Consider the following 26,066-nt stretch of genomic DNA (forward strand, 5'->3'; position numbering starts at 1 on the left):
AAGGTAACATATTTTAGGTCTGCTGTAAAACCTTCAAGAAAAATCAGTAAAAAAAGAAAGGAAATCAAGAGCTGTCTAAGAGTTGCCTCTTAAAGCCATTTGAGGTCTTGAAATTTAACTTAAAACATTAAGTGCTGCTATTTGAATAAATGAAAATGCTAATAATAAAGCCATTACATAATGACTTAGAATAGATGAATAATGAGCCTTTGTGCAAGGCTGCCAGAAACCGAATTCTTACAAATTACATGAATTTTTCTGTTCGCTTATGCTTCATGCAATGAAATTTAGAAGAAAATCCTGTTTGTTCTCAAGTTGTTTGAAACATCCACTTGACTGGAAGTCAACTTCCACTGCAAGCTCCAGTGAATTGTTTTGAGGTAAATTTACAAAACCTCATTTGACAGACTTAATTATCGCCACTTTTTGCTAAGGTTATTTCAATATTGCCCATCACTGAACAAGGACATACAAGTGTACCTTCTCTTTCATATGCATGTGTGAATAAACCCCAAAGTATTAAGAAAATATCAAACCCATAAAGTCTGAAAAATGGAAACATCTGGTTTCTTCTGTCACATTTCTAATATACAACTATGTACAGACTGCTACGGCCTTGGGGGTGGAGGGGAAGGGGGAAAACACACACAAGCACTATTACTATAAAACTGTAAGCAACTGCAGAATTTTTTTTTTTAAACTTTTATTTTTTAAAGCTAACCTTTCCACCCCTCGATATGAACAGTTTAAGTTCATATAACCAGTTTAAGTTAATATAAACTGTAGTGTCAGCCAGAACCAAGGCTGTTTGAAAGCGAGCATTTTCAGTGTGCTAAAATCAGAGCCCTGGGACCACCTCTCCCCCTATCAGACCGTGAGGAACTGCAGTTTTTACAGTTTTATATGTCAATTAGCAAATTCACAAGCCACCTAGGCAAACACTGCTAGAAAGCAAAATAGCATTAAAGGTTTTTGGAACCATCTGTCTTCGTATCAAAACTGAGTGTGTGAGAGCAACATTAGTATGTTCAACTCACTGAATGCAAGATTAGGTTGAGGCATATGCAAGAACTATTGCGATGTTTTTAAAGACAGCATCAATGTTTTCATTGTAACATTATCTTTAAATATTGCTGAACACAAGACTTTCCCTGAGGTGTAAACATCAAATAACTTGAACAGCTTTACACATCAGCCCCATTAAACAGTTTATTACAACACTACATCTACTGTAATCAAAGTGGTGCTGTGTACAGACATTATCATATGAACATTTTAACATGAACAAACTACTATAAAAACAAGCATTTACTTGACTTTTTCCAATTGCTTGCACATTATAATTGCCAAATGTATATAACCAGTAATAAAGTTGCAAAAGCTATAAGGTTTAAATCACACAGGTTTCCCTCAAATAAAACAGTTAAGCAACATAAAAAAAGTAAAAGAGCTACTGGTTACCATGTATGCAGATTTGCTTTATTCAGATCTATTCCTGTTCATTTTATCCATGAATCCTTACAGGCTCAGTTCAATCACATGAAGCAAACTGCTGGACAAGCATCTTTCCTTGAAGAACGTATCTTGTCTTGCACGCTGTTCCTCTTCCTTCAGCTGTAATGTGTCAAAATTTGTGATGTAGATTTTGCTAGTCCCCATAATACACAGAAAATTGTTGGCTTATCTATACATACACAAGTCGTGCATCTACTTCACCATAATGTAAACTAACACAAGATACCCGGAAGCAGTAGCTACTTGTTTGTGCAAGAAATTGTTTCCTAGTACAGCAGTTAAAATTGGTGTTGTTGTACAACAGGATCGAAAGAACAAAAATTCCACAGTTAGAAGTACTGAATGGTAAAGGAAGCAATAGCTACTGTTCCTGTGACTGATGGAAACATTTATATAGAACATTTCCTAAAGTATGCACTCTGCAAGAATAAACGAACAAGCACGTAAGGTAATTTTGCCACAACTAGGTTTTTACATTTTTACCTGCCCACTTACAGAAGATTTAAACTGATTTGACATTTGAATAATGCACTGATTGGATAACGAAGTGGATGGCTCACAGCTCAGTAACATTTAAAAGTGCACAGAATCTGGTACCAATACTTCAAAATTTTCAACCTAGTAGCAAGCAGGACAGGCTTCACATCTAAAAATACACTCTTGATGTTTTTTAACCACGCAAACCCGCTCTTCAAATAATACAACATAGATCTGCGGGTTTCCTCACCTAGTTACCCTAGGAAAAAACCCAAACCCTACTCCCTACTCTCAACTGTTTTGGCAAATAAGGAACCACACCATTCAAAGTTAATTACGGAAAGAGTTCACAAAGTACTTGGGATGGTATAATTCCATACACTGGATTTCAGTTGAATTCCATTACAAACCAGTTAGCTAGCTTCATTTCAGCAATCATTCACAATTTCAACATTCGATAATGTCAAAATAATTTAAATCAAATTGTTTAAAACCCAACACATCAGCTTGTTCATTTGAAAAACAGACATTTAGAGGAGCAATTTCATGACCATACATCAGTACACAGCTGTCAAATATTCTGCTGCTTTTGTAATATTCGTAAAACAGTTGAGGAAACAAAGTATTCAATTTTTGTATAGTCAATTGACACATTTCTTCCTCCCTTCCTCAAGATGACAATTAACAGCAACTTTAAAAAAAACAAATAACCAAGAGCTTAAGCTGTATACATTACAGTATGCAAGTGATTTAGTCCAAGGCTGAAGCAGCAAGGGGAATATTTTTATTTGCAGACTTTGTTCTCAAGTTATCCATGTATCAACCAGTAACTACTCTGGGTGAACTTTCTTCATCACAGACCAAAGTTTCCACAGGTACTTGTATTTTTTTCCGAGGTACTTGTATTTTCTCAGTAGCTAAGTGACAAAGTGCCGCCTCCTACCACAAGCAGACTCATGCAGAGCTGCAGGCTAAGGTAGTGCACACAGCGGAGAATTTCAGGTTTTTAGTGGAGAAACTCGGTGTATGACAGCTGTGAGTCTGCATGTCAGAATTTGCTGCTCTCATAATACAATTGCTGTGGCAAGAATTATGGATCTTTATCACTTCTATGGCGACAGTTAACAGATCCAAAGCACCGTACGTAAGATTTAAAACCCTAGCATAAGAAAGCTTCAGTTCCTGAGAATAACTCGCTAGATTTGTAAGGGCACTTCTGGAACTACAGGAACTTTAAGGAATGCATGATAAACTGTATTTAGAATTAGTACTTGTCAATGTAGGGCTCTTAGGATGGTCAGCACCACAATAAAACTTTTATTTTACTTTATTTTTAAAAACATGACCAACTAAAATCCGAAGTGGGGTGAATTTTGTTTCCAAGTACTCTGCCCGTATACCTGGGCAAAATCAGAAGCTTTGCAGTTCCAAAGGGAAGAAATTAATCTGTATGGATTATACCTTCATCAACAGCCCTTTTCAGTATTCTACAAGCAAGTAGAATATTGAAGTAAGAAACAACTTGGAAAAAATGAATCTGTAGTTAAGCCTTCTTTTTGCAATGCTGTTTGCCAACTGCCTCAAGTTCATGAGCTATCTGTCCCAAGCACGTATATATTAGGTTTGTACAATTTAACATCATACAGCAATCAGTTTCTCAGCATTTCTACTAATAAAACCCAAATTGCAGACTTGTTTGTTAAATAGTGAAGTTGTGGTCTAAAAGCTATGTTTTTATGCCAGAACATTTCAGAAATGAAATCCCAGAACTTCAGGGATCAAACATTTTTATACTTATGCAAGATGCAACTTGAGCATTTTCACACCCCCAAACCAGACTCTTACACCAAAACCCAGTAGGTATCATATAAATATAAAGCATCTTGCAGTAACAACTGATTTTTTTCCTTTAATTCCAATCATCCAAATAAGCATATGAAAGCTTTAAACAGCTTTCCGAAGTGTGAAAATTCTACAGTAATTTAAAGCTGTATGTGCATACATCTGTCAAGTTTGTAAGTGTAGTTATTTATCTGATATTTTCAGACCGAATTTCAATCCCACAAAATGTTCACATTTCAGTAAAACGCATGATACATATTTATAACCATATCCTAACAGCTCCTAAGAAGGAATATAATTGTCCTTTATTGTACTCTATACATAAAGAAAAAATATACAAAAGCAAAAAACCCACAAAAAAATCAGCTTGAAGGCCAAAATTTGTTTAACTTTATCTAGATCCCAGACTGTCAGACACCTTCAAGTATTGTGATGTTTTAGCTATAATACAGTGAGAAGGAATGATTTGCAAGCTTGACTCTGTATTTGTCATTCTGCACGTAAATTATGTATCAGTCTCTGTCCACCATACATGTACAAATAACCTATTCTACCACCACTAGCAACTTCTTCCATTTGTTTCATTGTTCACCTATTATTAGTGTACTTACCTGTCATCTTTGATTTGATGTTGATTTTAAGTTCTACACTAAGATTGAACAATTTCTTGATTCTATAAATAATTTTGTATGGATAGAAAGAGAACAATCCCAAGCTACAGTTTGTTTCTTTATGTGGCTTTTCCTACTGTCCCAGCCTGTCTACTCACCAGAGACAACTGATGAACAGAGGGGTGTGTTCAAAAACCAGATCTTGAGTTTACAAATCAAAATGCTATGAGGTTGGCAAGTATATTTCACATTAATATATGAGGAAGACATAGAAGGTAGATCAAGTAGATCTGTCTGCCTTAGGAAAATATAAAATGAAGATCTTTCCCTCTCTCTTTTTGGGAAAAAGATATCAGTTCTCAAACCACAATGAGCAAAAGGAAAAAAAAATTGTTCATTCTTTGGAGAAAGCTGTATGCAACCAATGTTTTTACTTGCAAGTAAAAATTATTTGTTCAAATGTTATAATGACTTACAGATGAGTTTCTTGAGGAACTTCCATACAGCCCAAATTTGTTAATACTACTGATTTCAGAAAAAGAAAAAAGCAGGCTGTAGGGAATCAAAAAACTTAACTGTGTCTTAAGATACCTCATAAGACAACAAAATTACAGCAATGTTCATAGAGGAAAAAAAATCATAAGAACACAGGCTTTTCAGTTCACTTGCTTTTTCAAACCATCTTATCACCCTTGAGGAAATGAGAGAAGATACTGAACATTAACAAACAACGGATATGCTTCTGTAAAGCACCACAACAGCCATAAAACAGAGTTTAAGAAGCATATCGAACAATGGCACTGCTTGACTCTTTCACTCTAAAGTAGATTTCAAGTTTTGAATCAGATGCACAAAGCATGAGTTCTCTAATGAGTGCTAAGAAACACATGAAAAATGCCAGCCCCACATATGTTTCCTCGAAAAATACACATTAAAAAAAAAAGATTAGGTAAATAATGTTCATAATAGCTCAATACTAATAGGATCTAGAACAATCCTGAACATGTACATATATAACTAGGGTCTTGAACAATGCTACCACGATTCACTTGAGGTTCAGTTATTAACTAGAAGCTTATAAAAACAACCTACAAAAATAGGCATTTTCCTATTATCTACAAGATTTCTTAAAAGGCTAATTTCATACTTTGATGTTTGCTAACACAGTTACAGGACAGTTCCTACTTACACAGACAAAATATAACGTACCTTTTTAAAACTATCAAGTACCATTTCCCCTTTTAACAACACAAAAAAAAAATTACAAACGTGTTAGTTTTTAAACCACTCCAAAGCTGAAACTACTTCAGAGACCTGAGAGCAGTTTCTGAAGAAGCATATGAGCCTCAAAAGTACATTAGACTAAATGATTTTGCTTACAGTGGTTTGAGAATAGAAAAATCAGAGAAAAGCCACAAAATATGGAATATAAAGTCTACATACATTATCAACTGTTACATTGTTAGTGTATTTTTTCTTTTCAATTCAGTCCAAATCCAGTTTAAATAGGAAATAATCAAACAACCCAGTAACAAAAACATAAAATGAAAAACTTAACATTCAGTAGTTATAGAAATTCAGACAGATTAAGATTGGGACAATGTATCAGCTAGAAATACATCATTAAGTATCAGATAAACTAAAAAAATCTGTCTTAAAAAAAGAATCAGGACTCATGCTGATGAAGTTACATTACTATTCTGTTTGTACACATGCATTTTGCTGTTAATCCTTCTCAATACCATTCTGTTAGCTTTCTTGACTATTACAAGTCAGACATTTGTCTTATACATCTGTTGTTCTCTTTTGTATCTATGTGCAAAGACATTTCAAGAGGTTACAGGTAATTCAGGTTACAGTAATTCTGTAAAATGGATTATCAATGCATGTGAAGCCTTACTCTAGTGAAGGCACACAAGAATCTTGTGATAATTTAATTTTAAATCAGAAAGTGTACAAACAGAAGTGTAAATACCTGCTATGGTACATCTGAACTTTTTAATAGGGTTTTATAATGAATACATTTAGTAAGTTACTCCAATTTAATCCATCTCTAACTGTAAGTAAATACAATAATACAAAGTGAATTTCACTGTATACAAAAAATATTCACAATGGACCTTTAAAATCCTTCTGAACTAGGCGTAACACTTTTTTCACTTTTTTTTTTTTATATGTCAGTACAGTATCACATTTATGACTGTAGGTACACACAGAAATAAGAAGTATAGGTGCCATTCATAGGGTGTAGGCACACAGGCAACTTCATGTTACCTGATAAAACACAGTAATGTGGGGAGTAACTCTTCCCAGTACTGCTGATATATATATATAGTGATTGAGATTGTTAAATCTATTTATGAGTATTAATTAATGTAAAGAGCAAAACAAAAAAAAATGTATGGCAACATACATCTTGGTGATAATGAAACATACAAACCAAAAGATCACTGTACGCTTTTATGTGTGTATTTATATATATAAACAAAACTACAGTAAAGCCTTTCTTCATTAAGACAGAAACAAGACAAAATGTTTACAACTTAACTTTTTTAAAAAAATACCAAATGTTTTCATTTACATGAGGAATACTAAATTTGCCCTTTAAACCAAATTATTAGGACCTATTTTCTTTGTGCAAGGGTATCTTACCTATGCAACTCCTCTGACAGAAAAGAAGTCCCAGCACACAACAAAGTTGAAAGAAGTTGTATATACAAATCCCACCTGAACTAAGACTGAAACCTCAGTTTCATTTTTTTTGAAATTGTGCTTAATTTGTTATAAAATGCAGCAACCTAACAGTATTGGTCATGTTTTCTTGGGGTGAGAGGGTAGGGAATCTGTACTGGGCAAGAAATTCCACATCTACATCCACAATAGTTTAAATACACAAAAATAAAAGCTGTATTAATAAAGCACATCAAGGGTAAAAAAAAAAAAAAGTTGCCTTAAGTTCCATGTTAACAATTTTTAGTATAGCTTGCTCATCTCCAACAGAAGTAAAAAACTCATTCAGCTCAATGGTTACTTCCCATTAGTAACTATTGGCAAATTTCACAAATATTATTTTACGATAAACGGGAAAAATCCAAGACAACAAGAGAAACTGCAGTTACTTCTGTTAAATCTGTATTTTTATGTTCTGACATTTTTTCAATTAAGAACAACACTTGCTATTTTTATGCCATTCCGGAATTGTTTCTGTCATTCCATTTCTGATGACAGAAAGTGGCATGAACTACTGCCAACTTTATTTCAGTTTCACCTTCCTATTAAAGCCTTTGACTCCCCTTCTCAACATCCATTACTGCTTTTTTAGAGTATGAACCCAAGACAATATCCTGCTTAACACTCAGTAGACTAGTGTATTTAAGATCAGATTTTGTTTTCTCCAGAAGGAGTCAGTGACACAAAAGCCTAGCATGGAAAAACTGACATTCAAATAATGCAAAATTATATAAATATTTTTACTTCGGAGCAAGTTACAATTTATATGATTTCTAATATGCTTTGCTCTATTTAACTTCTGAAAATGAACTTCCATGAATAAATGCCATAAGCAAATCTGGAAATTACATTTGGGGGCAGACATAAGAAATGGAAGTTGGGCAGACAGGCAAATCTGCTGGGTTTCAGTTTGAATGTGGATGTGGTGAGAAAGTTCTAAAAATGGAAAAGACTACTGCGGCAAAAATAGGTAGTTTTGTTCTGTTCTCCCCTTATTGTCAAATATAAGGAATCGTGAGCAGCTCAAATTACCAATCCTCAAAATTGTACATCATATAATGTGATATACATTATATACATCATATATGTATTTTAAAGCTCTCAACAGTACACCAAAGAAAATGTTATTTACCGTGCTACTCTGTAGCTACCTAGACATTTGATGCATGAAAGACTCCAGAAACATGACATAAAAGAACATTTTAGCATGTCAACAACCAGAAAAGAACCAACCCTTGTGTTGTACATTTGTTTACTAGTCTTCAGAAAATGACTTTACTGTCAGAGAGGGCAGGGAATGAAAAAGCAGGGTGGTGGGGAAAAACCAACCATAAATCTTATTGAAGATAACACCTAAATTTAGCTAAAAGACAGAAAAAAGTGACTGGCCACATTTTAGAAAATAACAGGCAAAGTCTATCTACATTTCCTGAATTTGAGTAAAACTCACTGAAACTAAAAGGATCTACTAGTGCAAGGACGGCAGCTGTATGTACATGTTCCCTACACAGATACAATCCCCACGTGACATATGAAGGGCTAAATGCTGCAGTCCTCACACAACTAGATTTTTTTTTTTGTTTTAGAATACAAATGATAAATACAAACGAATTTCATACGATCTTTTAAGATTACAAGAGAGCAGACATCAGTCTGACTTACTGCTTAATAAGAAATGGCTCGATTGCGCTTCATAACAATTAAAAACATTAATACCACCTAAAATTAAAAAGAAGGCATGCCAACTGCAGAAAAGAGTGACACAAATACTCCCTCCCAAGACCAGAGTTACCTGTCATTACTTACCTGACTTCGTTTCAGATGCTAAAAGAAGAAAGTAATTCAGTACGTTCTGCAGGACCATTTAAACGCAGATATTAATGGTGTAAATAATCCCAAATCTAGAGCACTTTTAGTAATTCAGTAACAGTAGAACAGTAAACTTAAAGAACACAAATGCTCACCTTCTTTAACGATGGCGATACTCCCTCTCTCTGTCTCGTTCTCTGTCGCGATCTCTGTCGCGATCACGATGCCTCTCTCTTTCCCGACTTCTTTCCCGGTAATAGTCATCATGGCGATCTCTACTACGTGATTTGTGGCGTCTACTTTTTTCTCGTGACCTACTGTGGTCCCTCTCCCTGGATCGTTCACGTCTTCTAAAAGAAATTACTTCATTAATTTTTTTTCTTCAAAACACAAGCCACTCACATGCCAATTCTGTATTCTGTTGACTAGTAAGAATTGGATCAAAGAAGTATATATGAAAGAATCATCTCCTCAGATGTGAGAGAAATAACTCTTCGCTGAGATGCAGAGATGTCTTTGTGTATAACATGGAAGATATGAAAGGTGGTGATGACTAAGAGCAGTTACAAATAGGTGTCATCCACTTCATAATCAAGGAAAAGTCAAAAAGCACACGTTCAAAATGGAGGGCAGCTGAGATCATCCTCTGCCTTAAATGATTAAATGATTCCGACAACATGGCTGCTCACTGGGGTACTGAAAGTATGGGCCAAAACCAGGTATCTGTGTTTTTATCATTCAAAATATAAAAAAAGATGTTTGCTACATTATTTTTCAATAGCAAATTATTATCAAATTATACACTGGACAACTTAACTGATAAAGTAAAATTCAATTTTGAAGCTTACAGGCTGCAATACTACAGTGTAGAAAAGGATACTAATTAAGAACTAAGAGTTAAAAAAGTCGTCAGATCAAGTTTAAAAACAGGATTAGTTAAAAGGCAGATTATTTAAATTCAAAATCCACACTTGGTTCTTAAACACATTTCTTGTGCAGATGAGCGAATCATTAATCTTATCGCGACTTAGTTTCTTTCTCCTTTGTGAACTAATCTTGCCCTACACCTTCCCCTTCAGAAGGGCAGATGGAAGAGGAAAGTTTTACCTGGATCCAGAACCATAAGACTTGGACTCAATTCCATGAAGGCAGTCTTGAAGAGAGCTAATAAGAACTTTACAACGATCATCAGCAGATACTTTGGACTGTTTAATTAAGGAAATTGCAGTTACCAGGGTCTCTATAGCACTTCCATAGTCCCCTGAAAACAACATAAAATCACTGTGAGAAAATGATATCAACTAAAACAAAAAAATTCTACCTGTAGTAACATTACCATTCAGGATGTCTTCTCTTCAATAACCATCCAGATCATTTACTGTAGGACTAAGCATTAAAATACTGTCCAGATCAGTACTCAGAAAGCATTCACAGACATCAGCTGGAGTACAGTACAGAAACAGTCATAGGTTGTATCTAACTTCAGCCTCCTGAAAGCCATATTAGCAAGACACGGCTTCAAGGCTGTGGGTTTCCTGATAGAAAAACTCTACTCTTTCTAGCTGGGTAGAATAGAAAACATTAATAAAGCTTTACTAACCAGCACTGGCATCTGATACAGCTCTTGAAATGGCACTGCTTGAGATCGCCCTATTTCTATTCATGATTTCTTCAAATTCTGCTTCACTTAGAGGTGTCCTTGCAGCATCCATTTCTCTGAAAGTAATAAAACTACTATTTAAAAGATTAAGAAAATGTTAAGGAGTTATCATTGCAGTTTTAACAATCCAAGTTCACAACTTTAAGCAAAGTGACAAACAGAAAAGAAAGCAGGATCTGGGTTTGGTTTGTGTTAAGGACCATGTTACAGTACAAAATCCTGAAAGCTTAAAAAAGGATAAAAACAAACAAACAAAATAAATAAATAAATAAAAATATTCTTGTTCATCCCATCTATTTTGAAAATTCAGCAGCACTGGAAACTGTGCTTTACAAATATTTATCATTTTCATAAAATCCTTCAAGGTATGTGAGCAGATATTACCCCAATTGAATGGATGTGATAAGGTATGTACACAGATAACGCAACTTTGAGCAAAACTAGGAATCTTCTTATGAAAATGATGGAATTAAAACTGTATGATACCGTTTTCCAGATTCTTAAGTAAGACCAGAGTACTGTAACTTACGAAAAGCAACTATAGTCTGTCATTTTTAAAACAATATATTATCCGAATGACACTTCAACATTTTACAGCTAATTCTAGAATTTATTTCTGGTCAAGTTCAAGGTACTTCAAATATATCTACAAATTGGTCACTGTAAAGAAGAAGCAATAAATGAGAATCCTTGTACTCATTACATTTTAATTATTAGCTACCTATAAATGGATTACAAACAGAAGTTAACCTACACAAAATTGTTCTCAGAAGTTTTGCAGCATCCTATTAGCCAGTCTCTGAACGATACACACAATCCGAAGAAATGTGTTAAGAGATAAAAGTTGAGACTGTTAAACTGACCCCACTGCTTGATATTTCTAAAATAGCGTTAGTTCTTCTGGTAGAAAGAAAATGCAGAATAACAAGCAATGCTATCCTCTTAAGTGCAAGAAGTGGAATAAGATCCTATAGCCAGTTTAGCATAAGAGGAAATGTCTAAAAATTCATACCTCCCTGAGTTTTGAGTATTATTTTTCGTGTGCCTCCCATAGAATGGAATATGTAATTTTTCTCTTATGGGCATGTTATTTCCAGTGAAACGCCTATGATATATAATTAATGACAATTTAAATAGTTATGGATGATAGTTTTAACATTACTAATGAAAATACTGGACAGTAAGTTATTCTGTCCTATCCCCACTCCTTCCCTCCCCAGCCATGCTATCAACTGCAGACAACTTAATTTTGTCCATCAAAAAAATAAAATAAAACACCTTATCCTTATTATATTTCAGGCAATTAAGCCAAATGCTTGAATTTCTACAGTTTCTGTATTAACATAATACGTACAAATGCTTGCTTTTCTTTTTTTAAACTTTGTGTAAAAGAAAGATTCAAAGCAAAGTGCCTGTGCAGAGAACATTTTAGGTAAGGGAAGTCTCTCTAAATAGCAGTAAAACCACAAGTGACAAATCCAAACGTAACTACGCACAAGGTATCTTTCTTACAACTTATCCCAAGATGTTCTAAGAAATACAAATATGGTGAAAATTAAGAAACAGCAGTCAGACATAGATGCTTGAAAGCACAAAGACGTTTCGAATGATGTGAAACACTTGACAAGGCAAGTCAGAGAGACTCAGAAACCCTGGCCAAGATAGGATTAACCACAGAAAAGGCCACTGCTATGAGCACAGCAAGACTGTACCAAGTAACCAGAAGGGGCTTAACAGGAAAGGAAGATAAAAGTCTTGCAGTAAATTCCCACCTGTTTTTTGAGTCAAAGACTAACTTTGAATTGAATCCTTCAGGAAAGAGACAAGCAGAGCTACTAAAAGATGAAAATAGTATGGGCTTGGTGTGGCACCATACTCAACATATGCACATATTCAAGGAGGAGAATTCCAAAGCATTCTAAGATGACAGCTTGCAAAGCAAGACGGCAAAGGAACAAGTGAGAATTTTGAGTTAAGACAGAAGCACAACCACAAGCTACTGATAGGAAGCGATATAATAAGTTAACATGTAGTACACATGGAATAATGACACTGCCAAATACAAACAGTGAAGACAAACGGTTCAAAGCTGAAAATGGAAAGTAAGATTACTAGTGTCGCATTTTAGGATTTTCTTACTGCTACGAACATATTTCTTAGTTATTTCACTGAGAAGTAAACGGGGCAAATCTGAAGACTGATTAGACCTCTTCCGCTTTTTTTCTCACTTTTAACTAACATTTGCATTAAAAAGAACGATCAAATGCATCCTACAAGGCATAAAATCTGCTACGAAGCGCATTACACCAAAAGCACTCACCTGCCAGGTGGCCCATAGTCACCTCTGTCATATGGTGGAGGTCGGCCATAGGGATCTGTCGGAGGTGGGCCACGGCTGTCTGAAGTAGGTATGCCACTATTGGCAGGTGGGGGGAAGAAAGCTGGATTCACGTGTGGTGCAGGCGGTGGAGCACCTGGAGGTGGCCCAGGGAGATGTGGAGGAGGAGCGAGAGTCAGGGGAGGCCCAAGAGGCCCAGGTGGACGAGGGGGAAATGGACCCGGAGGTGGAGGTGGACCCTGCTGAGGTGGTGGAGGCCCTGGTGGTGGCCCGTAGCCTGGAACTGGTGGTGGAGGGCCTGGAGGAAGGGGCCCGAGAGGAGGCTGACCAAAAGGCTGTCCTGGAAACAGAACTGGTGGTGGTGGACGGTCACCACGATTAGGAGGTCCAGCTAAAGGAGGTGGGAGGACCTGACCAGGAGGTGGAGGACCTGGTGGGCCTGGTGGACCAGGAGGACCTAACGGTGGACGTGGGGGAGTTTGTCCAGCTAAAAAAAAAAGAAAAAAAGAAAAAAAGAAAAAAGTTAATATAAAGAAATGAGTTAGTGAAATAACTTTTTCTTCTCAAACAAAAAACCCTCACTGAACAATTTGCAACTTGTGTAAGACATGCATATCTTGCACTTTGGGGTCCAGTAGCTTAGTAAATTTATAATAATTACTTTATTATGAACATCTAAAGAAAACATAAGTAACATGAAAACAGACCCAAAAAAATCACTTAACCAGTTGCTATTGCTATCGAAATAAACCAAAGCTTACAAAAAATAAAAAAATATTGCACCCTACCTACCCCTACGGCTTGCCTTTCATATGGGGCATAAGATATAATGTTTATTAAAAATATGCGAAAAGCTATATTGGAGAATATTTGGCTCCTACATTTACCATACCTACTTTCAGGTCCTCATTAGTGTTTTTTCAACCTACGTCCCTTTGACTGCTAGTAGGAGATCCACTACAGAACGACGTCTATTAAAAAACAGCGAAGCTGAAATGAGAACTTCACTGTAACGCAAGCCTGATGTTTAAACAGAGATTTGTCCCAGATCAGATACCTGACCATACACAAACACCCTGCTCTTTAAATTTTGGTATTCTAAGTGCCTGCTAACTGACCTGTCATTGGGCATGAATCAAAGCTACATTCTTGTCTTGTGCATATTTGTAATGCAACGAAGAGCTGTTACTACACAGTCTGCAACATAAGTATTCTCACCCCATATAGCAAATCAGAACTACACCACAGAAAATACAAGTCTACTCTGTAACATGATTTACCTCGATCTTTTTCATACTTAAAGAGACATGTACATTGACACACTATAATGTCCCTACAAACACTGTTGCTAGCTAATTTAGGAAGCACAACTCTGCATTTCAACAACAGAGTAGGGTAGACACCTACAATCCAGTGGTGAACAATCATTATAGCATATTAAATGAATTGCCTTGATTTTTGTAATTTCCAAATAACTAACACCGCATTAATAGAAGAAAACAGAAATGAAAACAAAACCCCACACATTAATTGTTTACCTGGGAAAGGTGGTGGTGGCCCTCCCGGCCCTGCTGGCCCAGGGAATCTGTCTCCACCTGGAATGGCACCAGGGAAACGGCCTCGCCCTCTGTTACTTGGTGGGAATGCTGCTCGTGAGCTTCCTCCTGGAGGCCCGGCTTTACCTTCCCCTGACATCTGGCCAGACTGCGTGGCTGTGATGGAAAAGCAAAAGTGTAATTATGTAAGTCAAAATAGGTTAAAGCTTTCCAATTCTCAGCCCGAAGTTTTATGCAGCACTGAAGTAAAACTTTATGAGCACCGCCTTGTTCCTCCGCACCTAAGAAAATAAGGGGCCAGAGTGGAGAGGGAAAAAGTGCTAAAATACAGCAGTGTTCCAGTATCCCCATACTAATCGAACAGCAACTGGGGAGACTGTCAGTCCTTGCTTTAATGCAGCCTGAGGCCACTCACTGTTAGGACTAGAAACCACGAGACAAGGTGTTGTAGGAAAGCACATCACAGAATCTCTCTTCTCCACATGATCATAAGCACAACTTATCCAGACATGAGAATTTAGTCCCATTTGTCTACAAATGTCAAATTTCTAAATACTCTTGTGGTTTTTTTTTTTGTTTGCTTTCAGTTAAATTCACAAGAATGAATTCAGAAACCTTCTCCAACGGTAAGACAAATGTTTTACAAAGCTGCAATCTTCTTCCAGTAAGTGCCATCTCCTGCTAAAACCACAGACCTTCAATATATTGATTTTTTTTTAGAGGATTTTTTTTTTTTTTTAACAAAACTGCAAATTCATTTACATAAGTATTTTATAGCTATTTTAAGCTGCGCAGAAATTATCAGATGCTGAAAAAAATGCAGTATGGCTTTTGGAATTATTTTTCCAAGACAGCACACAAGAAAGACTTACTTTTCCTTGACTGCATTTCAAACTGACTCAAAAATTGTTTATTACATGGAGTAACAACAGGATTCTGCCCATGCAATTCTCTTTTAGGCAGCAAGTCCATCAGCTTTTTGGAGGATGCTTCTGATCCCACACCCACAAGGGCAAACCTGAAAGGAAGGAAAAAAAAAAAAAAAAAGGTTACACTGCAGTTTTTCCATTCCTTGGAGATCCTAATGCCTCATGAAAAAAAGTTTAACAGAGTAAGCGGAAGGACACCTGAAAACCAAATCAGAAATGCTTTCACAGATCTTAGCCCAGTTTTAAAGACAGATAAAGTAACTCATTCTAAGATATGTGAAGAACCACAATGCAAGTAGAACATGCAGCAAAATATACAACAAAGGTCGTTTTCTGGTAGAGTATCACCACACTATATACGAATTAATATGATCAAGTTATCATCAAGAATTCACTGTGTTCTCATTGCTACTGCCATTAGTACTAAGGAGAGACAAAGGCAGTCAGTCATGCATGGAAGATCAGACTGCCAGTGAAAAATCAGCTCAAGCACTCACTTCTAACAGTTAATAGAAAAATCAGACATTTAAAAATGACTCAATAATGGGGCTAAGGGGAAATTGTATTTACATTAGGAAGAACAACATTGTCACTACCACACTAACTGAAACTTAGGAAAAGAGTCTTCATGAACATCACCAATAAAATTTAACATACTAAATAGTAAGACACACAACAGTGCCATAAAATGTACATCTGGAATTTAAATCATTAGTATGAAATTATAAGCCCAACCATCACTGGATGTCAATAAACAAAGGCAATCAGTTTACATACTGACAGTCATGAAAAATCAGAACTCTTCCCGATGCCCATCCTCCCCAAAGCCAGTTCATTTAAAGAAAAAGGAAGTGACAAGTTCTTACCCTTTAGACTGGCCATTAGCACGATTTTCAAAAAATTTTATCTCCAAAATATCATTTACCCCCAACGAATGAACTGCTTCAGTTAGGTCTTCATCTGTTGTCCACTGAAAAATATATTTAAAATATTCAGTTATGAAAACTTACATGTAACATTATGGAAAGGACAACCAAATTTTACATGCTTTTTTTTTTTTTGTGCGAGCTGTCAAGAGGAATACTTTATTCAGGTTGCCAATATTTTCTGACTCTTACAGAGCAGTCATCGACATTTTAAAATTCTCAGAAAATTAAGTTTTAAAAATGCACACTTCCTCATAGCATGTGTTGCCCCAGTCCCACCACACAGTATACCAAAAAAACAGTTATATCTGACTAGCTTTTCTAAAAGCACTTTTTCAAGAGTATCAGGCTTAAACCGAACTATTTTCAACCCAAACAATCCTATGATTGATTCTATTTTAATAACCGTTACATTTTTGGACATCCAGTCCATTTTTTTTCTCCTATCAATTCCATCTCCAAACCTAAAGTCTATTTTTATCACCCTATTATTAAACTGGTGCTCTTTAAGACAGCTTTGATTAGTGAGAGCCTAGACACTATTTGCACAGAAGTAGCAAGATTTACAAACAGAAGATGGGAAAACCAGCACAAAACCTACGGTTATTAACAACTGTTTTCACTTCAACCCACTTGCTCTATCTTCCTGTTAGTTACTATGTAATGTTCAACAATTTCACACATATTCAAAGATGTATAACACATTAAAACAATTAATACTCATGGTTTTCTTCCTACTTCTCTAACTCCATCACCTCTTTAAATCTGGTATGGAAACTTCAAAGCAGGCTTTCAAGATTCTCAACCACTTATCTGACCTCCCTCAAATCAAGGCTTCTTTTAAAACTTTAATAAATTACTTTGCTGAGATCTAAACACAAAGGAAACAAATACAATAGTGACGCTCAAATGAGTGAATGCACTTGTTGTGGTAACTTCATTTGTGAAGCCAAATAATGAGTAATAAGCAAAAATAACAGTACTCAGTGGCCTATCTACTTTAGAAATCATGACTTTTGACTTGGATGAGTTCAGCTGATTCCATTCACGTATTTTAGAGCAGTACAACTGTTAAGTCAATTACTCTCTTACTTAACAATTAGCTCCTGAAATTAGGATAGTATAAAATTAATGAAGAACACCAAAGTATCCACAAAGCATTCTTACTCAAGCTTAGCACTAGCAAAAATTTCATTGCAAGGGAAAAAAAAACCTGAATGAAAATTTTGCATGCATGGACTTTGGTAGAACTGGATTTCAGGTGAAGAGAGAGGAGCTCCAGTTAATTTAGCTACTGACCAGCTACTTGCATTTTGATTAAGTGCAATTGATTGAAAATACTTTAATGCTGACAAAAGTAATTGTCTGAAGGGCAACTGTAGTTCAGGGAGTTATTGTTACTCCCAAGACTGCAGAAATAAGCCTAAGGGCGAACATGTGAAAACAGCTTTGTTGCAAGAGTCACTGCTCTGGAAAAAGGCAAAAAGCATTTTCAAGAAAATCCCAGAGAATCTTAGTTTCTTTATAAACTAAAAACTTTAGAAAGGGATTACTTAAAAACAGGTTTGTTTGGTAGCCTTAAAGCATCTCCAAGCATAAGATGTTTGACAGTTTAAGTTTGTTCTCTTTCATTCAGTTCTCTGAAAAGATGGTGGTACCACAAATATCCCTTCATAGCACTTAGAACCGCAGAGAAAACTTTAAAGGTGATATTTACTGAAAATTTAATCCATTTTTTAGACATCAAGACAGCTCCAGGCAGGCTCACTAAATTGCAGGTAAAAAAAAAAAAAAAGAAAAAAACCTTATTTGCTGCACTTTTAATATTTCATATAACAATTCTTAAATGAAAAAACACTTACAAATAATTATGTTCACAATTTTCAAATTGCTGGCTTCGCCTGAATAGTAATAAGGTACTTACCCAAGTAAGATTTCCAATGTACAAGGCAATTCTCTTTCCAGTATATGTGTAGACAACGTTTGGTGCAGCTCCTTTACCTACATCGTCTCCAACTGATGGTGGGAGAGAATCCATATAATCACGATCTTCTGGGGCATCTCCATTATTTGCAGACGGAGAAATCACATCATCGTACAAATCGATCTGATCGTGTCCACCATATTCAGCTTCCTAAAATACAAAAAGCACCTAATTATTAGTTTAACATCCTTAAATCTTAGCGTAAAAAAAAAAAAAATATATTCTGACAACATTCCACAGACACAGTTAGTTTGACCTAACACCTACACATCATCATCCACATCCATTTTCATCCCCATGAAAATATATCAAATTCTTATGACTTCTAATGGATTCTAAATGACCAAAAAAAAAAAAACCAACAAATACCACCTCCAACTAGCGTTTGGCACTGCAATGCTTTCAAACCTGTAATATAAACAGAAAACCCAAAAGACACAAGCCTTGCTCCCAGAATTACAGCCATCAGCAAGTACAAGCTATATGCAAAGTTCCAGCATTTATTTATTTTTTTTTTAATCACAACATTTGGTAGAATGAACAGACCAAGCTTCAAGAGGACCAAACTGATAAACTCTTGTATTTCAGATTTCTACTGCATTCCAAACTTCAGTTTTACCTCCTCATTCACAGAGAGGCCAGAAAGGGGCAGAATTCTATTTTATTTCATTAAATTTAATAAACCTTTGGGTTTGCACCTATTAAATATTTATTTATTCATGGGTTACAGAGGGACTATTCTACAGCATCAAGGCTGCCTCCGGAACATTTTGGTTGAGAAAATTATCACGGGGTTTTGGAGTGAATCGCTCCCTTCTCCGTTGAGTCGGTACAGCTTACAGCACGGTTCTGTCCAAGTGAAGAAGACTCCTTCCAGAGGGAATGGAAATGGGAGTTTCTTTCTCAAAGCTCCACTTGCTGTGCTCAGCAACTGCATACTACCTGCTACGTGCAAACACACGGGTCAAAATCAACCAGCAGTCCCTCAGATACATTGAATTGTAAGCATGGAAGGAATATTTGGTCCAAAAGACCAGACTGAACGTAGCCTGAGGGAGACCATGAAAACAGGGCATTAGGAAGATGGAGAGCCCTGAGCACCAGCTACCTCAGGCTGCTGATGCACTCCTAGCAAGACATACTGCTTTTGACTACAGAGGCAGCTGTACTCTCATCACAGAAGATGGGCAAGTAAGAGAAGAGTTAAAGAGAATCTTCTTCACAACAATATGCAAAACAATTTTAAAACAGTGTAAACTTCATCAGCGGGACTGCTTAACTCCAAACAGGAATGAATAGGTGGTGCAGATTTGCATTAAGGAATTACTTTTCAAAGACTTCCCGTGATACTTTCCATTTGTCATCTTATACAAATCATCCATCATACACTGGAGCAAGTCCAGAGGAGGGCCACGAGGATGCTCAGGGGGCTGGAGCACCTCTCCTGTGGGAACAGGCTGAGGGAGCTGGGGTCGTTCAGCCTGGAGAGGAGAAGGCTCTGGGGAGACCTTAAAGCGGCCTGCCAGTACCCAAAGGGGGCCTGCAGGAAAGGTGGCTCCGTCAGGGAGTGTAGTGACAGGACACGGGGGAATGGCTTTAAACTAAAAGAGGGTAGGTTTAGATTAGATGAAAGGAAGGAATTCTTCACTATGAGGGTGGTGAGGCACTGGCACAGGTTGAGCAGTGTTTAACGTTAACCTTCAAAGCTTATATAGCGACTTCTGGAAGTGGTTTTGCCATATGCAGAGGCTTCAAATGACTGCAGAGGGTTCCTGGACTCTTCCACGCCGATCCAGCACAGAAACTGCTTCTCCGAGTTTTGATATTGGAGGTATTTCAGGGGCTGCTATCTTGTGAATGTGCATCTACAAACCCACATAACCATCTCAGATAGAACAGATCCGGATACCAGATATGGTGATCAGAGAATCAACTTGGATTTCACAGAAAACAGGCTGCAAAGCCAGCAAACTTGGTTGAAAACCTCCTCTATTCACAATCATCATCAGATGATCAGCTCTCTTGGAAGCATAAAAACATTCATTATCAAGTGCTACTCCTGCCAAGAGGATATCGCTACAACAAAAACCAAAACCTGATACGCAAAGTTTCGGCAGCATCAGTCAAGTAGATTTGATCCTCAGTAAACTGCACGGGCCCCACATACCCTGAACTTCAACAGGAAATCAACATCTTTTGAGGTAAGTTTATTTTGGCCACATTCGGTAAGAGTTTCGTATTTTCCCTGAGTGTGCCCAGCTCTCTGTCAGTTCGATTCCTCCTATCATCACAATTAATGAAAGGAGGTACAAAGAACCGCCTGGGACAGGCTGGAACACGGTACCTGACGGGGAGATTACGGCTGATGTCACAAGGCAATTAAGGAAATCCTCTGCTGAACGTGGAGTAATTCTGCCCATTTGTGTGGGGGTGATGACTTCAGGGAAGTAGAATTTGGTCCCGGTAGACAGATCCAAACAAGCAGCCACCGGTCTTACGGCAGAGGTACACCAACCTCTCTCTGAGAAGGCTGAGCTCAGCATTGCCAAGTACCTACCAGAGCAGCTAGCAGTCCACAGCTCTGCTGCACCTCCTCAGCAGCAAGAAACTCCTCTGAAACGGATCAAGTTCCTATTATACAGGCTTTCAGATCACCGTCAAAGGAGAGAGAATTACCTGAGCGCTGCGCGTTGAATGTGATCTCTTTGTCAGCTTGTCTGACAGCCTCAGTGCCCTGATTTAACTCAATAACGACCCAGCAGCAAACCTGATGCTGCTCACTACAATCTCTCCTCACATCGTGCTGGTTTTGCAGCCAGCGTGGCATTCACTCAGCAGTCAGTCAACAAGGCATGTGGTTAGATGATTAAGAGTGATCTGAGTCAGCAGCTGCAGGTGTAGATAGAAGAGACCCGAGATCTCTCAACGGCTGTTACCCAAGATCCAAAAACCCCTTCCTCCTTCACACACGGACCATGGAGATTCACCCCAACACGCTCTTCTCTCCTAGATGCAGATGAGTAAGAAAGGATACAGGAAGCCCTGCTCAAATAGCTGAGGCTGGAGAAGTCAATGTGCCACCCATGTCACGGGCTGGCTCTGCCATCACCTGACTTCCGCAGTGAAGAGAAGAGCAAGCACGAAAAGAAATGGTTTCTGCTGAGTTACAGCCATTCACAACCCTGCTGATAAACACGCCAAGAAACAGGCTGCTGTCTGAAACCTCAGATCATCTGCTCTGCAAAATCGGGACTGAAATTCCCCATTCAGTGCTATTTGAGTGGCATTGGGTGAACAAAAAGGGCACTGGAAAGATACACCATAAAAAACTCACCCCAGACCAGCTGTCACACTACCAGTTACTCAGCCCCTCCCCGGTATTTTACATTTTAATTACGCTCGCAGTGTTTTGCAACATTCAGAAATGAAAGGCAAACACATGGAACATCACGGTCATCTGCAGAAGGGACAAATTAAGTGTTACTTCTTTCTGAAGCTTAGCAGCCATACTGCGAGTTGCGGCAGAGAATTGGTCTCTCTCCCCCTTTACCCAAGGCTGTTTTGGAAAATGCTGCCTTATTTTTCAGGGGTATAATTTCTTTGAACAGTACATGCATCTCTCAGATCTGCTTCTTCCCTCTGTTCAATGTGAGAGTCAAGTGCTAAATTACATCCCCAAGATGACAGAAGTGACAAAATTTCATGAAAATAATCACTATAATTTCTGAAAAAAGCACTCAGTTAATAAAAAGCAAGTTATCCACCTTCTCCTTTACTACTTTTTCCAATTCAAAATTACAATGCATGGAGTCAAAAACTCTAAATACGTGTTAGCAAACTCACTTTAAAAAACAGTGGTAGTCTAGAAAAAAAAAAAAAATCACAAGGAACAGGCAGAAACCCTTCTGGTTCTGATTAGCGCCCGAACGCAGAAGCTGGAAGTCTAACAGAACAGCAGGCCCTTGGTGTGTCAGAAAGAACACACTGTCTGTGGCAGGAACATCTACGATGGGGACACGTTTGTCGGGCCATAAGATTCCCATTTACACTACAGACCCAACCACTCGCAGCTTTTATTATGTATTAGACAAAATAGTTTTTGTCTTTGGCTGCTCTAGACCACGAGGCAAGAGAGTGACATGTTCCCAGGACTCTGCAGCCACAGAGACTTTCAGCCTCCTAGCTGCTTACTCCATCTGAAGCACTTTTATTAGCCAGCTACAAAATACAAAGTCAGAACTCTTTCATTTCTCATTTGTTAGGATTTAATTATCAAACCAGAACTCTTCAAGGCACGGTTAGATAAATCCATGATGCAACTACACTTATCAGAGTATAAGCAAAGCAAGACGTTTTGCCCCAGCAAGAGATCCTTCCGATCATGCAACAGTAAAGCAGAGATATATGCTGCTTAAGCTGGCAGTAAATACTGTGTGTTTTTAAAATAGTTTAATTATGTGTGTATTCGTATGCATTCCTGGGAACAGCAATTCCTGCTTCTTACAGGTCACCAGCTACGCGTGCAGGGAGCGCTGCGTTTTGGCAGCTCGTCTCAGAACAAGACCCTACACTTAATGTGAAAGGCTGCTGGGTGGAGAAGCCAGCTTCAAAGAAGAAAATAAAAAATGAGTCAAGTAAAGTACCCAAAAAAGGAAATACAATTAAAAAAAAAAGTTAGATGCAATTGGCGGGAGCCAAGTGAAGTAAAGCTGTAAGCACAGGGACAAGAGGATGATGAACAATAAGTTAATGAAAGGGGAAGAGGCATCGCAGACACAGTTCTGATGAGCTCCAGATGGGATGGAAAGAAGAGCTCTCGCTGAACAGCTCTGACTTGGAGTCAAGTCAGCCAGCTCTTTGCAACCTACGGCTGGTTGCAAGCCAGTCCTCAGCTTTCATTCAGCTCAGCCAGCCTGGAACCCCACGGGCTGTGGTCTTTACTTCACCCTTCTAGCCTGTGGCTCATTTAGTGCTAATCAAGTGGAACATCTTCCCGCCCCCCGGACAAAGGCATTAAAAATATCCCCGAGGAGCCCCGAGGACGAGCACCTCGAGGCCTGAACAGGACAGGGCAATGAAGGGAAGCTCATCAAGCCACAAGCCCTAAAAGATCTCCTTACTACAGACACAACCAAAAGTTTTGTCCTGCCTTTGTTCGAAATACAGTTGTACTGTCCACAGACGACCAAAAAACTGACAAATTAGATTTTTTCATCCCTGCTACAGACAAAACTTGTGGAAAAGGTTCCTGCAGCCTAACTCAAATGAATATTGAGGAAGTGAACCACCGAATTCAAGAACAACAAACAGTTGATTGTTTTACTTATCAAGCAAACTTTCCTTTCAAACACAGCACCCCGTAAGATGCCTGCTACCCAAGTTACCATCAAGTTGCCATCGATTGTTTTCTCCCTACAGCATTCACCACCTGTCATCTTCACCCCTGCACAGCTCTGCTGAACCACGTCCTCCGTGCCATCAATTTAAGCTGTCAGCTTCAAATCAGAAGCCATGAGCAGAAGTTTCAAGAGGGCCTATCACAAGGACGACGTCAGGATTAAAGGTAGTAACACCGTAGGCGGTAACAACCAGCTTTTGTTCGTGCTTCTCTGAAGGAAATGGGGAAGTGCAGAGGTGTCAATCACCCCCAGTACAAATTTCTATTTTAATGTAGCACAGTTCAACTGAGCAGGTCGTGAGACAAGATCAAAGTCTCAAAAATCAAACTTGGAAGAGAATAGACAGCCAAATTTTACAAAAATGAAATAAAAGAGCCAAGCAGAGAAAAAATGGGCACCGGTCCCTTTTCACTTTTCTCCCCTATGTTCTACTCTGCACGACTCACGAAGCAGGGAAGCATCAGCTTGCAAAAATTTAGCCCCAGTGGGATTGTAACTGGGGTGAGCACGGTGAAAAGAGCAAAAGGAGCCCCTCACGGCTGGAAGAAGCTAAGCTACCACAAGACAGTCTACATTTGTGCCAGCGGCCTTCCTAGCAACGTGGCTACAGGTGGTATCGGGATCGACCAGCACTGAGTAGCCCAGGACCGAGGTGCACAGAGAACCCCCATCAGTTTTGCTCTGGCAGCATGTGTGTGCACTGTGCTTCCAGACAGGAACTGCTCTGCTTCGAGGGCTTCTGTATATATGAATGAAACATTACTGGACTCAACTTAGTTTTCCAGGAAAACTTGATTCGTTATCAGTACTTCACCTGGAACTGACCAAAACAAAGCCAAAATTAACACAGAAGCTGATGGGACGCACTCATATGCTAAATGCCATTTGTGCTGAGGTTCAGCCCCACTTAAATTCCTATAATGGGTCTTCAGCTGCAGGAAATAAAGTTTCCCGAGATGGCTTTAAGTTGCCAGCACGACTAACTCTGAATCCCATAACCTAGTACCTGTCTCCCGGTTCTCTGGGGGGCGGGCAGGCACTGGGCACCACTCGGTGAGCCCGGTAAACCTGTGAGAGAGGAGCTGTGCTTGGTTCCTGCTGTTCTAGGTCAGGAAAAACGCGATCTGGGGCGGCACAACCTGGGGAAGGGCAGGATTGGCAAGCAGGCCAGCTGGCACGCCAAGCCACCGCGAAAAAGCGGATTTTGGAGGGAAAGAGGAGGAGGGGGCAGGACAGAACCAGAGAAGTCGGCCGCTTGGAACCCGCGGAAGTTCTGCGCGGCTTCCTCATCAAAATAAATCTCCTCTTACAAAGAGATGCGTTTGTGTTTGTTTTTTTTTTTTTTAAAGTACAGAACAACGAGAGTAAAATAAATAAATAAAGCAGAGAGCAGTTTCTTCCCCCTGGGTAAAGCTGCCACTCGTTGAGCCTCCCCCGCAGCGGGCGGGTGGCCGGGAAGCTGCTGCTGTTTGCTGCTGCTGTTTGCTGCTGCTTTCCCTCCGCCTGCGAACAATGGCAGCGGCCCGGCCCTGCCACCACCGGGGGGGGCCAGGGGAACGGCACCGGGGAGGGGACGGGAGGGGAAGGGGAGGGGAAGGGAAGGGAAGGAAGGCGGGAGGAAGGCGCTGCTGGCGGCACCTTGCTCCGTGCTCACGGGGGAGCTGCCCTCGGCGCCCGGGCCCCCTTCCCTTCCCTTCCCTTCCCTTCCCTTCCCTTCCCTTCCCTTCCCTTCCCTTCCTTTCCCTTCCCTTCCTTTCCCTTCCCCTCCCCTCCCCGCCCCCCCCGGTGCAGGCACAATGGCGGCGGGGAGGCCCCGGCCGGGCCGTGCCGCGGCGCTGGGGGCCCTGCGGGCGGCGCAGGCGGGGCCGAGCCGAGCCCGGCCGAGCGGAGCGGAGCCCTGTGAGGCCGGGTCCGTACCTGGTTGAACTCCTCGCCCACATCGGCGTAGATGTCGATGTGGTCCACGCCGTCCGCCATGATCCCGCCCGGCCGCGCCTCGGGGCCGCCGCCAGCCGCGCCCGGCTCCGCCGCCGCCGGGAGGGGGAGGGACGGGGAGGGGAGGGGGCGGGGCCAACGCGTCACTTCCGCGCCCGCTTCCGCCCCCCCCTTCCCGCCCTGCCCGCGCTGGGGGTCGCTGCTCCCCCCCCCCCCACCGCCGCCGCCATGTCGGGCTGAGGCGCGGGGCTCGCCCCGTGAGGCGGGTGTGGGGGCTCCCTGCTGGTCCCCAACCCGTGAGCAGCCCCTAATGCACGGCATACACAATGTTCTTCGCCACGGATAACGTGCTGTG

At 39.5% G+C, this 26,066-nt stretch overlaps 1 protein-coding gene across 4 annotated transcripts; it reads right to left on the reverse strand.

Annotated features, from left to right (window-relative positions):
- Positions 1–1,196: 1,196 nt before the first annotated feature.
- Positions 1,197–25,808, reverse strand: CPSF6 (cleavage and polyadenylation specific factor 6). 4 transcript variants are annotated; one of them, XM_082781261.1, is made up of 11 exons: positions 25,694–25,808; positions 18,318–18,527; positions 16,334–16,437; positions 15,411–15,556; positions 14,521–14,694; positions 12,965–13,469; positions 11,657–11,749; positions 10,585–10,700; positions 10,092–10,245; positions 9,140–9,331; positions 1,197–1,614 (listed from the first exon to the last, which is right to left on the reverse strand). In XM_082781261.1, exons 1-10 carry the CDS (start codon positions 25,751–25,753, stop codon positions 9,145–9,147), a joined length of 1,749 nt encoding a protein of 582 aa, XP_082637387.1. In that variant the 5' UTR covers positions 25,754–25,808; the 3' UTR covers positions 1,197–1,614; positions 9,140–9,144. The 4 variants fall into 4 exon arrangements, with proteins under 4 accessions (XP_082637387.1, XP_082637386.1, XP_082637389.1 ...); XM_082781260.1 differs by having other exon boundaries at positions 9,140–9,334; XM_082781263.1 differs by lacking the exon at positions 11,657–11,749.
- Positions 25,809–26,066: the final 258 nt, after the last annotated feature.

Source organism: Aythya marila (assembly GCF_965140915.1).
Source record: "Aythya marila genome assembly, chromosome: 1".
In the NCBI taxonomy this organism is placed as follows: Eukaryota; Metazoa; Chordata; class Aves; order Anseriformes; family Anatidae; genus Aythya; species Aythya marila.